Source organism: Phyllostomus discolor, chromosome 7 (genome assembly GCF_004126475.2).
Source record: "Phyllostomus discolor isolate MPI-MPIP mPhyDis1 chromosome 7, mPhyDis1.pri.v3, whole genome shotgun sequence".
Lineage (NCBI taxonomy): Eukaryota > Metazoa > Chordata > Mammalia > Chiroptera > Phyllostomidae > Phyllostomus > Phyllostomus discolor.
The window spans coordinates 127,209,272-127,225,700 of NC_040909.2; the positions used below are offsets into that span (position 1 = coordinate 127,209,272).

General features: G+C 41.3%; 1 protein-coding gene across 2 annotated transcripts in view; it reads right to left on the bottom strand.

Annotated features, from left to right (window-relative positions):
- HAS2 (hyaluronan synthase 2) overlaps positions 1-16,429 on the bottom strand; it is a 30,924-nt gene that overhangs the window by 11,538 nt on the left and 2,957 nt on the right. Inside the window, exons 2-3 of one of the 2 annotated variants that reach the window (XM_036031385.1) lie at positions 9,208-9,270; positions 6,387-7,013 (exon numbers count right to left, since the gene is read on the bottom strand). In XM_036031385.1, the coding sequence (XP_035887278.1) occupies positions 6,387-7,013; positions 9,208-9,210 (630 nt within the window). In that variant the 5' untranslated portion in view covers positions 9,211-9,270. The remainder of the gene's footprint in view (positions 1-6,386; positions 7,014-9,207; positions 9,271-16,429) is intronic. The other variant, XM_028533827.2, reaches the window with a different exon arrangement.

Genomic DNA, 16,429 nt, shown 5'->3' on the forward strand with positions numbered 1-16,429 from the left:
TTAACCTTGACCCAATGAGACAATTTTTTGCTAGTGTGTGGAATTTACTCTTGGTCATGATTCCCACTACCCAGCTTCCCATAAAGTAACAGAACACTCCCCTTACCCATCTTTTGTCCCCCCACCCACCCAGTTTCCTCTAGCAAAAGGGATAAACCAGAACAAAAATTCATGAGTAGTTATTTACTAGCAAACAAGATGGTACCAGTCTCCCTGAACTCCTAATTAGTATCATACCAGAGCAAACACTACTGAAAAGAAAACACTACACAAATGCTGGAATCAAACAGATCTAAGTCCCAATCCATCATTTATCAGTTATATACACTTGAACTAGCTTCTTGACCTTAGACCCCTTCACCGTCCTAAGTCTCCATCCCTCAGGTGAAAAATACAGAGAATCATAGCTACCTCATAAGTTTGTTGTAATGGTAAGCTAGTTAAATAACATACGTAAAGCACTTAATGGCTAGCTTATAGTAAATGTTCAATAAAAGGAAGATGTATACTAAAAAGGGATACACCAAAACCAGAGGCACAAACTAAATAAAGGTACTAGTCCAATGAGAGAAGGGGTCTTCCTCATTACCATTTTTTTTAAAAAAAAAAACAACTTGTTAATCAGGAAGCAGGAAACCAATGTCAAGTCCAATACCTGATAAATGTAAATTAAACAAGTTGAGTTCCTGATCAGTGAATGTAAAAGTCCTTGGATTGGGTTGTTTTGTAGGGAAAAGAAATAGCAAAAGTAGAGGGGACTGTAACTGGTTTAGAGCCTGGAATGTACCCTTTGGGTATGTGTGAAATTTCATCATGTAGCAAAGGATAGACCCTGGACACATAGTAGAATGAATTACCCAAATTGATAGAAAATAATTCTTCACTTTGGTCAACCTAGAATGTCTTCAAAACATCAAGGTTAAAAAAGGGGCCATTTGGTTATTCTCATTTCCTTTTTAGCGAGGCTGTAGTGGAACTTTAAACAGTAGTGAAAGTTAGAAAAGGTACAAAGAAAAGGGACAAGCCAGCTGGGAAAGTGAGAAACCACATGTTGTCAACTCGAAGCCTTAAGCCGTCCTTACTCCAAATGATAGGAATTCTCATTCTAAAGGAAGGAACCAGGAAGTCCCATAATGGTGGCCCATAATAGTTTATATTTAAGAACCCAGTTTGGGGGGGAAGGGTAGATTCAAGTGAGAAACAGAATACTGATCGATAAATGAAAAGAAAATTCCGATACTCCTCCCCTTTCTGTTTTGTTGATCACAATGTTGCAAAGTCTAAGTATGTTGCTAAAAAGAGACTAAAATGGCAGAGAAATTAAACAGCCTACGTGAGAGCCCAGAGCTGGGAGCGATCCCAGAGAGGATCTGTTCTCCCGACTGAGGCCCAGAGCAAACAAACACAAGAGTTGAGTCTAGAATTCACGTTTCTCCCGTTCTTCTTCAGGGTGCTATTAATCTTATCCTCTAGAAGGAAGGGTACAAAGAGACATACAACATTCTTAACATTGGCCCTCGAGAGTATTTCAGGTGCTTAGGCTTCCTGTACAGAACAGAAATCAAACAAGTACCATATACAGTGGATTCTCATGGTAGTTGATGTTGGACAGTGTCCTTGAACAGCGAATCAGTGAATGCCAAAAAATTGTTTCTAGCAGACATATAGGGGTAGTTTCCTCCAAGCTTCTGGTCACAACATTTTTGTCTATTGATCAATACCCAACCTTGTTTGATTTGTATTTAAATATACCATAAGTCATTCATGCTGAGTTCATGGCCGGCAGCATGAAGAAAACTCATGTCTAAACAAAGCTGATCGAAAAGCATTTTCTCATACAGCAATCACAGCCTTCTTGCTCTTAAGAATGCTAGAAAGCCCTTCAGCACTACACTTGAAGTCCTTTTAAACAGCTACCTCACCGAGGAAAAAAAAGCACAAGAATGTGAAACATGTGACACTAAATAGACTATGAAGACATTCCTTGTTTATGGTATAAAAGCTAAAACAAGAAGGCAAAGCATGGTCTTGTTTGACCTCAGCTGGGGACACGCCCACCGAGTGAATCAAATTTTTTGTCATTCTTCATGTCCGCAAATGATCACAAAAGTACTTGCAAGTACTGACTTTGGGGCCACAAGTATATTTCAGTGAGTAGCCTAATTTACAAATACAGAACCCATGAATAATGAGGGTCATCTCTACCATGAGGGATGATTTAGGTCTTGGATACCTAGGATGCTACCGACTTAAATTAATAAAATCGCCTCCTATATTCTTCCCTTTAGAAAATGTTCATCCTTGTATATTTTCCACCTGTGGAATCCCTTATGCACACATCAAAAGGGATATTGTTTTTTCCCTTTTTCACATACACTAGTGGCCACTTATCCATGTCTGGTGATTAAGAGGTAAGATGAATAAAGCAATTATATAATCTAGATATCAAAGGATACTTAAAGTCTTTTGATATTTTTAAAAAACCCAAGGGCTAAATATATCGTAACCCCAAAATTGTTTTAAAAATAAGGGGGAAATAGAAAGGTATATACTAGAAAGAATTAAATGTGATAGTCTATGGAACATGCATTTGTTACAGATGATTTTAATTTTGCTCATTGTGCTTTTCTATATTTTTTTAAAAGCACTACCATACACATGTATGACTTTGGTAAACAAAAAACTGATATAAATCCTATTTTGAAAAGGTAAAGCAGACTTTTGCCCTACCTTAAGCCATGTACAGACAGATAAAAATCTGTCCTACTTTGAGGAGTGCCCATAAGACTATCAGCTGATTTCTCAAAAGAAACCTTGCAGGCAAGAGCCTGGAAAGAACTATTTGAAGTCATGGAAGGCAAGGGCCTACATCTAAGATTTCTCTATGCAGCAAAGCTCTCATTTAGAATGGAAGGGCAGATAAAGTGCTTCCCAGATAAGGTCAAGTTAAAGGAGTTCATCATCACCAAGCCCTTATTGTACAATATGTTAAAGGGACTTATCTGAGAAAAACAGGAAGATCAAAACTATGAACAGTAAAATCAGAACAAACTTACAACTAGCAAAACTGAACCTAAAAAAAAAAAACAACAAAAACAAATTAAGCAAACAACTAGACTAGGAACAGAATCACAGAAGTGGAGATCACATGGAGGGTTATCAGCAGGGAGGGGAAGGGTGAATAGGGGAAAAGGTACAGGGAATAAAAAGCATAAATGTCAGGTACAAAATAGACGGGGAGGTTAAGAATGGTATGGGAAATGGAGAAGCCAAAGAACTGATATGTATGACCCATGGACATGAACTAGGGTAGAGAAATGATGGTGGGGACAGGGTACGGGGTGGAGGGGAGTAAAGGGGAGGGGAAAAATGGGACAATTGTAATAGCATAATTAATAAAATATATTTTTAAAAAGAAGAATCTGTCCTACTTTGAAAAAACCTTCCCCAGAAAATACGTGGATTCCAAAAAAACAAAAAAATCAAGAAAACCTTCCTTATTCTCATTTCCTTCATCTTCTTTTTTCACTTTATTGTCTTCTGCCTTTCTCATCTGAAAGCAGCCATAGTATCCTAGATAAATTGAACACACTGGTTTCTCCTAGATTAAAGCTTCCCTCCATATTCCATGTCAGTGCTGATTATCTGAATGGATTAAGGCTGAGACAGTAGTCAGGGAGGAGTCGAGTGAAAAGCTGAGAGAGAGAGAGAGAGAGAGAGAGAGAGAGAGAGAGAGAGACTGATATACTGATATACTGATATAAAGCCTGTTCTGGAGGAGACCAGAGAGCCCTGGAGTATAGGCAGCAAGTTAACCTGGAGGTAGGAAGTGAGGCTGGGTACCCTGGATCCTGAAAGCAGGAGGGAGCAAAGGAGGTCTTCAGGGCGTACTACTTTGGCTTTTCTCTTTCAAAAGGAGGCAAGATCATCTGTTAGTATTTAAGCAGGGAGGAGTTTGGGTAGGGAGCTGGGAGAGTGGTGAAGGTATGAAATAATAGGTTATGAGAGCAATAAGAAACACATCTATCTATTCATGAGCAAGTGAAGAATGCTGACCAGTGACAAAGACCCAGCTGCAGCTGGAAACCAACCCTTTTGGCCACTTCTCCGCACAGTTGAGCAGCGTTCTCCAGCCAGGTTAGCAAGTATGTGAGCAGATGGTCAATTCCTTCCCCAGTCCCCATTTTCGCTTATGTATTAGCACCTGAAGGTTGCTTCCTTCCTTCCTTCCTTCCCTAATCAACCTGAACTCACTCGTAATGAGTAGCAGCCAGCATCCTCCACCCCCTTCTTTGTATTTCTGTGGCTTCTCTCCAACTCTCAGGCCCTGGGCAGTCAAAGCATTAGGTGATAGTGTGAACCTTAATGACATTTTCATTTTGATAGGGCACACATGATTAAATATCGGGGGTTTGATAAGGGGTGGCAGGATGCAATTACCTGCTTTCAGAATGCCACCCTTGTGGTGGGTTTTACTTTTTGAGCACTTGGAACAGACCGCTAATCTCAGGAGGACGCAGGGCCCAGTGAGCAGCTGCTGCTCATTCAGGCTCTCCAGAGGCCTCAGCCTGAAGGAAGGAAAGTCTTCCAGCCGGATTAGGGTCCTAGCGGCAAGCCTACTCCAGATTTTATATTTTTTATTATTTTTTCCTGGACAGGCTCAATGTCAGGTTGTCAAGGATACAAACAAAATTCAAAACAAGAATGATGGGAAAAGGGGGTTTGTTGGAAGGAGCAGGTTTAAAAAAAAAAAGAGGAAAACCCACACAGTCGTGTCTTGATTAGAAATGACAAGTATAGCCATTGTTTTTAGCTATAATTAAAAGCAAAATGTCAACAGATGTTTTCTCATTTTAGGCCCAGAGCATCATTTTTCAAATCCTATGCAAGTTCCCCAATCATCCCTTCCTTTAAATGGGTCATTTCAGGCCCATACTGAAGTTGCAGTATGTAAATAGGTAAAAAAAATATCCTTTGACCTTCATTGTCAAAGTTCTAGAAATTAGGGCAAACTTGGGGATGAAACTCTTATTAACTCCCTGAAAGAGAGATCAATATTGCAGACTGGTATCAACTGAAGAAATGCCTGAAAACCCTTCAGATATTAAGCAAAATTAAGTCATAGCAATTGGCGGGTACTATCCTTTTTAAGGAAGGACTACATGATTATGTAATAAATAATAATAAGAGAAAACTTAATATTAATGATATCCTTAACCATGTCTGCTACTTTTGTAACTTTTGTGCACCTTAGTTGTAGGTCTTGAAATCATTACCATGTGAGACTGGCTTATTCGATCCCAAAAACTGAGGCTCAGCAGCAATGGCTTTGCTTGGGTCATCCGGCCAGTACTGTGTGGATTAGCACCTCAGTCAACAGAGGCTAACGCCGGTGCCCTTGCCAATCCTATGACACAGAGTGCCCCACTAGGCCATGACTTTGTGGCCATAAAGACCACAAGGTACAGGATAGGTCTTCTGAAACCCAGGGTTGCACTTTTCAATGAAAAGCAAAATGGTCCCAGCAGATTTCTTAAACCTGAGACATGTTTCCCTTCTTGAAATCATCATGGCCAAAATCTAACTGAAGTATCCGCAGGAAATTACACCTGAAACATGCACAGGGACCCCACTAAGCAGCACACTAAAGAACAAAGCTTCAATGAGAACTAGGAGAAAAGGCAGCCTAAGAGTGAGCAGTCAGGAAATTAACGAGACACAGCCCGTCTAATTTTCATGCGAGCAAACACCATCACAAATGCTTTCAAAGGTCAAGTTGCAGCGAGTGAGGTAATGCTGTTTGGGGAGTGAAATAAACATTACTTTGGTTTTGCTCTGGGAAGGTTTTTATTTTTTTTTTCTCCCTTTTTCCTATTTCTTTCTGTCTCAAGTTTTGAATTGCTTACCCTTCAGTCAAAATTGTCCTCATCACCCTGGTCTCTGTGAAAACCCTTTTATAGCCTTCCTCTGGGCCTGCAGATTTTTTTCCCCAAGACCCTCTGCTCAGCAGACACTATTTCCTTACAAGGCTGGAGGATTTTAAGAGTGTGGGAAATGACGTTGGATTTGCCTTGGCAGAACCAGAGGGGGCAGAGAAGGGAAGGGGAGAGAGAAAAGAAGGAAGGGTCTCCCGTTCACCAAATAATCTTGGTTTCCAACCAACAGGCATTGCACAAGTTAAGCATTTTCATAGATAGTCTTAACAGTTTTACAAGATTTTTTTTTCTCTTTCAAAATGTGCTTTCAACAGTCATGCTGTTTTCCAATGAACTGAAAGGAGCACTGTGTTCAGAAGCGACAAGGATGGGCTATAAGCATATGACTGGAGATACAAAAGCTGCTTTATTTGAATGTATGTTTGCCCTGGCAGGGATTCGGAAACCTACCTGCACATAATCCACACTTCGTCCCAGCGCTCTGAAGGCCGTGTACATGACTTCTCTTTTTCCACCCCATTTTTGCATGATGCAAATACTTTTGTTGGACAAGACCAACTGGGTGACATGCTGGGAGCTTTCTTTATGCGACTCCTCTGTCTCTCCGGGACCTTTCTGGTGAAAGTTGTTCTTCCAGATATAAGTGGCTGACTTGTCCCTGCCCATGACTTCGCTGAAGATGTCCATCATGTAAAGGTCATCTTCCGAGTTCCCATCTATGACCATGACGACTTTAATCCCAGGGTAGGTGAGCCTTTTCACAGATTGCAAACATTTCCGTAAGTAGTCTGGGTCTTCTTGATACGCAGCGATGCAAAGAGCAACAGTTTTGTTCAACTTAATGGGGGTTTCTAGGGATTTTTTCATTTTTCGGTGCTCCAGAAAGGCAAATAGGCTTTGGATGATGAGGTGTGATGCTAAAAAGGCACCGTACAGTCCAAAAGAGAAGTAGTAATTATCTGTTTGGATAAACTGGTAGCCAACAATATAAGCAGCTGTGATTCCAAGGAGGAGAGAGACTCCAAAAAGTGTGGTTCCAATTATTCTCAGGATACATAGAAACCTCTCACAATGCATCTGTAATGTAATCAAAGATACTCTTGGTTAATGACTCTTGTCCCGCACCTGTTACATACATGGTGTTACGTGTTGAGCACTGGACTAAGAGCATTCGGGAGTTCTAACCCCGAGTTTCTCACTAACTGGCTAGCTGCCTGTGTGACTTCTGCATCTCAGGTTCCTCACTTGCAGAATGGGAGTATAAGGAAGTCCTTCTATGAGACCTCAGGGGCCTGTTTCAAGAATCAGATGGCATGATGATGCATTGCACTATTGAAAACCATGTGTTAAACAAATACATGGAAGCATTATTTTTAGTGTGTAAGATCATTTGTCTAAGGTTGCACCCTACATCTGTGGTCATAACTAGGTGCGGAACCTAAATTTCCTAGCAAGCAAGGAAAATCTTGCTTCCTACATATGTTCTCTCCTTCTCTAATACTGACCCAGCAACAAATCCAGAAGACAATTTGCTAAATTGCTCGTGTGTCATTTCATCTCATCTCTAGTGCAAATGCCTCAGCTCACAGCCTTTCCGTGCAGCCAGCTGAGGTTGCAGGTGAGGATACCTACCTGGATTCTAGTACTAGCTCTTCCACCAACTGGTTGTGTAACCTTTAGAGGGTCAACTCTGCCTCTCTGGGCCTCAGTTTTTTTAATTTGTTAAATGACGGAGTTTACACTCAATTACTTCCAAAAGCTCTATTGACAGACATCTGTCAAAGCCCCTGTAACTCTGCACTGCATTCTTTTGTTCAGATGGCTCTTCCATCGCTAACACCAAATGGGGATCAGGAACTTTACTGGGACACAGTCACTGACAGCAAGCACACAATAAATGTTTGTAGAAGTAAATCATAAATTAAAGAAACAGAATCATGCTTAATTTCAAACAGGTAAGTTTCCGATTCTCTTAAAAGCTATAACAGATTACACCCGAAACACATTTTAGCTCTTAAGTGGTGTCAGATTCCAGATTAAGGGTTCATTAAGGGTTCAGTCCCACCAGACAGCCCTCCACACACCCCCACGCTCAGGTTCTTACTGTACTTCTGTTAATCAGAGGTTCCCATGACCCCCTCCCCGGGTTTGATTAATTTGCTACAGCAGCTGACAGAACTCAGGAAACCCACTGACCCACCTCATTATAGGTTTATTATAAAAGGATGTAACTCAAGAACAACCAGAGGAAAGAGATGCATAGGGCAAGGTGTGGGGGATGGATGTGGAACTTCCTTACGCTTGTTGAGCTTGCTGCTACTCCCCAAATCACCAACCCAAAAGAATTCCGAACACTCTCCTTTTGGGTTTTTATGGAAGCTGCATTGCATAGGCAATGATCGGCTAAATTATTGGCCATTGGTGACCGGACCCAATCTCCAGCCCCTCTCCTCCCCCTGGAGGTCTAGGGGTAGAAGTGCAAGTTCCAATCCTCTAATCACAGGGTTGGGGCCGTTGGCAACCAGTCCCCACCCTCAGCTTTCCAGGAATCACCTCATTAACATAACAAAAGACACCTCCACGGCTCTCTTCACTGAGGATTTTACGAGCTAGGTGCCAGATGACCCTTGAACGACCATGGTTAGAACTGTGTGGGTCCACTTGTACGTGGATTTTCTATCTGAGATGGGGGATCCTTAAAGGTGAAGGGCCGATTTAAATCATTCTGGGATATTTGACTGTGTGGGGCGTAGGTACCCGTAGCCCCATTGTTCAGGATCAACTGTATATTTATTATAGATCACACGGTGTTTTTCCCCTAAAGCTTATTTCCCTCCTCTCCCAAGAATGAACTATAATGACAAATTGATATAAATGCAGCATCCCCATCTTCAATCACACACGCCAACTTCAGGGGTTTTGTTCTATTTACATAATTACGGCTTAATCTTTTTGTTTAATTCAACTAGTTTTTGAAAGCTACGTCCATTCATTTTACATGGAAACTTAGGCTAAGTGATTATCTCTGCAAAATCTCTTGCTGGATATGCGAACTACATTTTCCTATTCCACATTAAGACTTAAAATTGAGCGTCCACATTGCCTTTAATTATCTTGTATTGCTATCTTGGTTGTTACTAGTTGTGTGGCCACCACACTGCTCTCAGCTCCAAGAGGCTCCATTCACATTCCAGCCCCGGTGGTCACACACTGAGGTGGTCCGGAGTGGATCTGCATTGCACTTTTGGGAGACATCAGCGTGGCTGCTCACCATTTATGTTTCCTCCGCTTGGGAGCCCAAACCGCTTGATGAGGCTGGCCATGGTGTTTGAGCCTTTGGAAAGTGGAGATGAGGCACTTCACACAGGGACTTGTAAGAGAGAGAGGGTGGGCCTCCTGCAATCTCCCTTCCACAAGCTGAGGTTCTCATCCACAAGGCCCTAGGGAACTGCAGAGCCCTGAGACAGAGGGAGGTTGGTCCTTGAATGGCCAAATGGAAGGAGCCAGACCCCAGCCAGGAATACCCGCCTTGGAGTCTCCTGATACCAAGAAATAATTTGAGTTTTTGTTTGTCTGTTTGCCCATTCTGAATTTTGGGCTTAGTTCACCCTAAGAACAACACAGGTTATGCAATGCAGCCTAGAGACCAGGATTTCAGGGTGCGGACATTATTTTCCTTAGTTAAGTACAGATGATAGTACTTGTCAATGACTGCACCAGGCTGCACTGAGGAGCAAAATCAGTGTTTGTTAAAGTGCCTTTTTAATGTATTTTTAAAAGCATTCAGCTAACAACGAAGCTAAAACAAACAAACATGTGTTTCACTTCTAGCACTTATAGAGGACACCATTAATAGGTAACATGTGAGCCCGATAAAGGTGTGATCACAACACAAATGCAAAGTTCAAGCTGCTGGGGAACGGTGAACCACACGAGGCAAGAGCGCACAGCATCCCTTGCTAATTAAAACAGCTGTTGGGATGCTTCAACCTCCCAAAGGGTGCATTAGCCAATGCCTGAAGGTGCTGGGAGCACCAGACTTGGACCGTGTCCGTTTCCAAGGCGTGAGTCATTCTCACAAGAGTGAAACATTTCAAGGGGACCAAAGCCTTCTGCCAGGGAGAAGCTCAAGTGTGTGTTTCGCTTGTGTTTAAAATCACCATAGCCAGCAAAAGCACTGCCTGCTATTATTCTTTTTCCATTATTCACATTTTCCTTGCTTTTATCAGCACACGTGGACAGAGTGTTCGCGCAAAGCATCTGCTGGCCACAGCTGAAGTGGGAACGCCGTCTGACATCATAGGGGTCTACAGAATGTCCTTTGGAAGCCGGGGCAAAGTCACTGCTCACTTGCAGCAACGAGGCTAGCATTGATCCTTTCTATTTCTTCAAGGTCCGCACGTGCTACACGCGGGATCCCAGTTGCCTCACGTGCCACACGCAGTTTCTCAGTCCAGGCAAAAGGCACGTCGCAGAGTCAGCTTTACTGAGGAAATGCACTGATCTCAGGGAGTGACACATAGGATGTGTTTCTTTATAAATTCCCCTGGGTGATTTCATAGATATGGGCACCATGTGTGAGACTTTGAGACAATCCCCGATTCAAATACTCTGTGTTTCATAAGCAAATTCTCCTTGTCAGACATATGGCTTTATAGTTAAATTGGAAAATCTGGTTCGTTTCACCCTAGATCATAAGAGCTTACTGCTAGATAACAAGATGATTTAGAAATCTACCTTTCATAAATATTTAAAATATAAAACTTGGATTTCTCTTTGCCTAGTATCAGAGTTTCGCCTGTTCATTAATTTTTAAGTTATTATTAGACTTACTAACAATTATTTAGTAAGTACTGTTCTTTCAGAATTCTAAGCCAAACCAAGTGTTCGAGAATGGCCTGACCCACCACAGTATAAGCTCCACAAAGCCAAGATTTTAAGAAAATGTTTGGTTTCGCTAATGTACCCCAAGGACATAAACCTGGGTTATATTTTTTAATAAATATTTACTGAATACCAACCTGGTTTATGATTGCTGTTCAGTAAATATGTGTTAAGTGAGTGGATGTACATTCATTCATCAATGAATGAATGCACTGGCATCCTCAGTGATGTTACTGTTACATCAGCAAACGTTTATTCAGCACTGATTAGGTTCTGGGTGGTGGGGCACGTTTGTTTTGTTGAACAGCACGATTCCATGTAATCTTAATAACATAAGTGGTAAATATATAGTTAATCTTGTGTTACAAATAACATACATGATAAGGAAACCAAGGCTGAGTATGTAAATAACTTGCTCCAAGTCACAAAACCAGGAAGGAGTGGGATTCACTCACCCAGTGGCATAAGGCCAGGTGATTAGGATAGAAAATATTTGCAGAATAGATTTGAGCCCACGTGACAAAACAGGCAGCATCCTTTTGTTCTGGCCAATAAAAATGTTATATAAGATTAGAAAATCACTTTGAAACATATTTTCCTGCTGCTATGGAAAATGGGGAACTCACCTGCACCCAGGTGAGTGCAGACCAACCAATACACAGACGATATCTCAGCTTACACACTTTCCCATGGGGGTACAGCCCAAAGGGACCTGGAATGAGGTTGGCTGACAGGAAGCTGATGGTTCCATCTGTGCAACAGCAGTGCTGCCAAAGTCTTGTTTTACTGTAAGAAAGGTGCTCCTGTTTCCATTGGTTCTGCTGTAGAGCAGATACAAGCCTTGCTGTTAGCTCAGACACCCCAAGTGGAACTCTACAGGTCATCGGGCATCGGAGCTCTTTCCTTCTCCTTGACCACCTTGAACTAACCAAGGGCGAAGGCTGCATCAGAGTAACAGCGCTCTCACTGTCCTAGTGCAGTGGTGAGACCTGAGTTCTCACAGCTTTCCCTTTCCTGGGAAAGGGACAGTGATGCCAGTTTACTGTTCTGGACAGAACTGATTTCCTCCAAGTTTCTGGGAAATGGGGGAAATGAAGTTTGCTTTGTTAGGTAGCAATAATTGCAAAAATCTCTATTATCTGTGCATCTGGGAAAAGCGGAAGTGAATTCAAATTAATCAAGTCAGCACCTGGGGAAAGCTGAAGACTTTAGTCCAAGATACCTCTTCTGATAGGGCCTTGCTTACCACTTGCTCCCTTCTGAACTTCTCCAAACTGTCCCCTCCAACTCTGTCATTGTCTCTTCCCAGACCCTGTTTGGTTTTTAAAATCACACTATGTACACTGTATGGCTATGCAGATGTGTGTGTCTCAATCAACTGTTTTCCTGTGCCAAAAATCGGCTCCTGGCACATAGTAGGTACTTAGTAACACTTTCTGAATAATGAGTAAGTCCATTTGGACTCAGGCAGCCAGTGCAGGCTGGCAGAGCACGGGACCCTCCCTGATCTCTGTGGCAGGGAATACAGGCCGAGCCATTAAAGCCACCTCTCATCCAGCAGTTTTCTTCCTAAAAAATGTTCGCAAATTTCTTGCCCAGCTACCTAAAGATAATGGTTGGGAAAAGAGGGTTATCATACCAGTTTTAGGATACCTTTGGGAAACAAAGCTAGAAAAGGCAAATAAAAAGGAAACAAAAACCTTGAAAAGACACATGTACCCTCACGTTCATTACAGCATTATTTACAACAGCCAAGATATGCAAACAACCTCAGTGACCATCAATGGATGAATGGATAAACACACACACACACACACACACACACGCATATATATATATATATATACATATATATGCACATATGTAATTCAGCCAAAAAAAAGAACGAAATCTTGCCACTTTGTGACAGCATGAATGGACTTCGAGGGCATTGTACTGAGGGAAATGAGTCAGACAGGGAAGGACAGACACTATGTGATCTGTTTTATATATGGAATCAAAACAGGTAAATAAATAAAAACCAAGCTCCTAGATACAGAGAACAGACTAGTGGTTGACAGAGATGGAAGGGTTGGGGGCAGGAGAAAGGGATGAACTGTTTTTGATGTTTTATTGCTTAAATAAATTGAAGTTTTTAAATATCATAATATCCTACTATGACACGACTAGGAAGTTGTCTTTGCATGTATATTCTGAAACAGTAATATTTATCAAACACTTTCTACATCCCAGGCACCTTGCTAAGCACTTTGCCAAAACATTTCATTTAATCTTCACAGCAAACCTGGGAGGTGCCATCCAGCCCATTTTACAGATCAGAAAACTAAGGCTCTGAGAAAAACACACAACTGCTTAATGGTGGAAGTGACACTCACACCAAGGACTATTTGACCCTGGAGACTATGATCTTGACCACTACACCCTATTACATCTTCTAATAAATATATGCTTATAAATGTGAACGATGATGCCAGTTTACTGTTCTGGACAGAACTGATTTCCTCCAAGTTTCTAGGAAATGGGGGAAATGAAGTTTGCTTTGTTAGGTAGCAATAATTGCAAAAACCTCTATTATCTTTTTTAATTTTTCTTCTATTGCCCAAAATCTCAAATAATAGAAACCTAATAAGAATTAAATCTTAATGTGTTGAAACCTCTCTCCAGCATCAAACAGGAGATTAACTTAATGACTCTCTTTTGAGTGTTTCCTTGGGCAGCTAGAAAGCCTCCGTAATATAACTAGGTGGCCAATTCTAAGAAAGAATACACCCTCAGACATAAATTTCCCCAAATATTTTTCAAAACAGACATCCCTGCCCTGGCTGGCGTAGCTCAGTGGATTGAGCGTGGGCTGCAAACCAAAGTGTCGCAGGTTCGATTCCCAGTCAGGGTACATACCTAGGTTGCAGGCCATGACCCCCAGCAACCGCACATTGATGTTTCTTTCTTTCTCTCTCTCTCTCTCTCTCTCTCCCTCCCTCCCTTCCCTGTCTAAAAATAAATAAGTAAAATTTAAAAAAAAAAAAAAAAACAGACATTCCTCATTATCCCTCCTTCACTATCTTATCAGAATATTAGGGCATTTGTCTTTTGCATTTTTTCATTTTTTTGTTAAGTTTTTCTTTTTATTTTATTTTAATTGTGTTAAGTTTTTCTTAATAGGTCAACATGATCCTTCAAGACAACCTATTAAGCAACTGTTTTGTACCTATGCATTATAGATCCTTGTACTAATTTAAGTAACTGGTTATGATTTTCTTCTAACAGAAAAATAAAATCTTAAATATAACCATGCATGTTTTAAATTTATTCATGCCCAATTTTAAGTTCTAGGTAAAATTTAGGAAAAAAAATTTTTATCTTACTTAGAAATCTATGCCTTTCAGTCGAATTTTAAGTTGTCTGTGAGAGTAAAGGTTCAATTTAGGTGTGAGAGGGAGGAATGATTAATACAGTGTGAGGCAGAGACTTAAGTCTGAGATATGCTTGATTCCTTACTTAGATCAATAAAACCAATGATGTTACACAGCTGTCCTTACAAGTAAGTCCCACCCAGATGGGAGTCAGCACAGATTTAAAAGTCCAGAAATCAAAATGCCCAGTTAAGATAAAAATGAAGCAGCAAAGCTTGACCTGTGGGAAGGGTGCACTCTGGTTCCCATAGTATGTATGGGCTTTGAAGTCGGCCCTTTCCCCTCCAGCCCCACCGCAGTTGTTCCAGCACAGACCCTGGAGCTGTGCGTGCAGGGCTGGGCAGTAGTAAGCCTTTCAAAGGCCTTGTCCCCCCACAGCTGTGTCCACATCCAGACCTTTTAAGTTTTAGATTTCTCTTCATTTGCACCATCAATGTTGATCAACTGCTCCTAGGATGCCAATTTTCCCAACTGCCCTGTGGGTTCCTGAATTTCATCCTGCAGTTCAGTGTGGCAAAGGAGAACATTACAAAAGGACTTGACGCGGAATCTCAGTTCTATGCTTCTCCTTGGGCTCCTGGGCACTACTTTTGTAGACCAAAACCCTATGGGGCCGCATGTACCACAAATGTCAAGTTTCTTCAGGAAATCGTCCCGATCTCTCAGATATGATTTCTCCTCGATTCAAGCCCCATAAAATTTGACTAATCCACCTGTGGCTTAGTCACGTCCACTTCTGGGGCATTGTATTTGACTTCTTGAATTAAATTTCATCCATACTCCTTACTAGCACTGTGACTTTGTGTGACTTGATTAATCTTTCTGGGCAAGGCTCCTGTGTTTATACAGTTTGCTTTGGGGGAGGAGGGGCAGAGTAGGGGATTGGACATGGTACAGGAAGTGCCTGACTCAGTGTCTCAGATCTGTCAGACATGCAACCGCCAGTAGCTATTTTATATTTCTTATGGGTCAGCTCATATCTAAAGACTTTCTGTGCCGTTGAGTTCCATTAAAATGCAGACTGCACCTTATTCATTTCAATGTGCAGTACAGACGCATGCATTTAACGAGGCATTCACTTGTACTTATTTCTTTAAATAATATTTAGTAGTATGACTTCATAATATTTATTTTGACTCCTGTATCAGTAATATTTTTCTAGATTTTGGGTCAGGCAGTATATGATGTCCACACAGGTGAATTCAAAATAGACTTGAATAATTTAAGGTATATGCAATGGGATGATACTTATTTTATGCCAATTGCTGCTAGACAGGAAGGATCATAGCCAAGGTGGAGTGATGGAAGTGATTTTTCTACAGAGACCTGCCCCCCCCCCACATTGAGCTGTCATACCAGCTGCCACTGACTCTGTTCTTGCAGCCTCTCAGCAGAACACAGCCTCGTGCATGGGATAAAAAAGAGAACCCGAAATGGGACAGTGGGCTTTATGCTCTATTCGCCAACTTCATTGACTCATTTCCCCCCACACACATTATGCAAAAGTCAGGAAGCTAACGATGTAACAAGCAAATTATTCTTCGATTAAGATGTAACTGTGGCCCTGGCAGGGTAGCTAGGCTGGTTGGAGCATTGTCCTGTACACCAAAAGGCTTCGGATTTGATCCCTGGTCAGGGCACATAGGTAGTTGTGGGTTCGATCCCCGGTTGGGGCATATATGGGAGGCAACCAATCAATGTTTGTCAGCGAGGCAACAGATCAGGCAACTGACCGATGGTTTTCCCTCACTCTCTCCCTCCCTCTCTAAATTCAAAACATATCCTCAGGTATTGACTTTTAAAAAACACAAAACTGTAATGTAACTTTGCCAAAGGGGGTCTTGACATTGATCCAGAGATAAGGACTTTCCCCATAGTGCCAATAATAGAAAACAAATGAAACAGTAAAAAGTGTGTTTAAAATTCAAGAAAAAAATCGTTTCGAAAGAAATCTTAGATGGTAAGGAAGCCATGTGTGAAAAAGTATTCATGAAATTCAATATAGTGGGGATAATCTATAAACTTAACAAAAGTAACTACACAATCTAATTTACTTTCTAGTATGTTTTATCAGTATTTCTACATTTTTTTTTCTATTCATTCAACTTGGTTAATATATAAATTAAAAGAAAAAAATGAGTGATGGTGTCCCAACTGCAATCTTATAATCCAGAAATGTCTACTTAGAATTCTAAA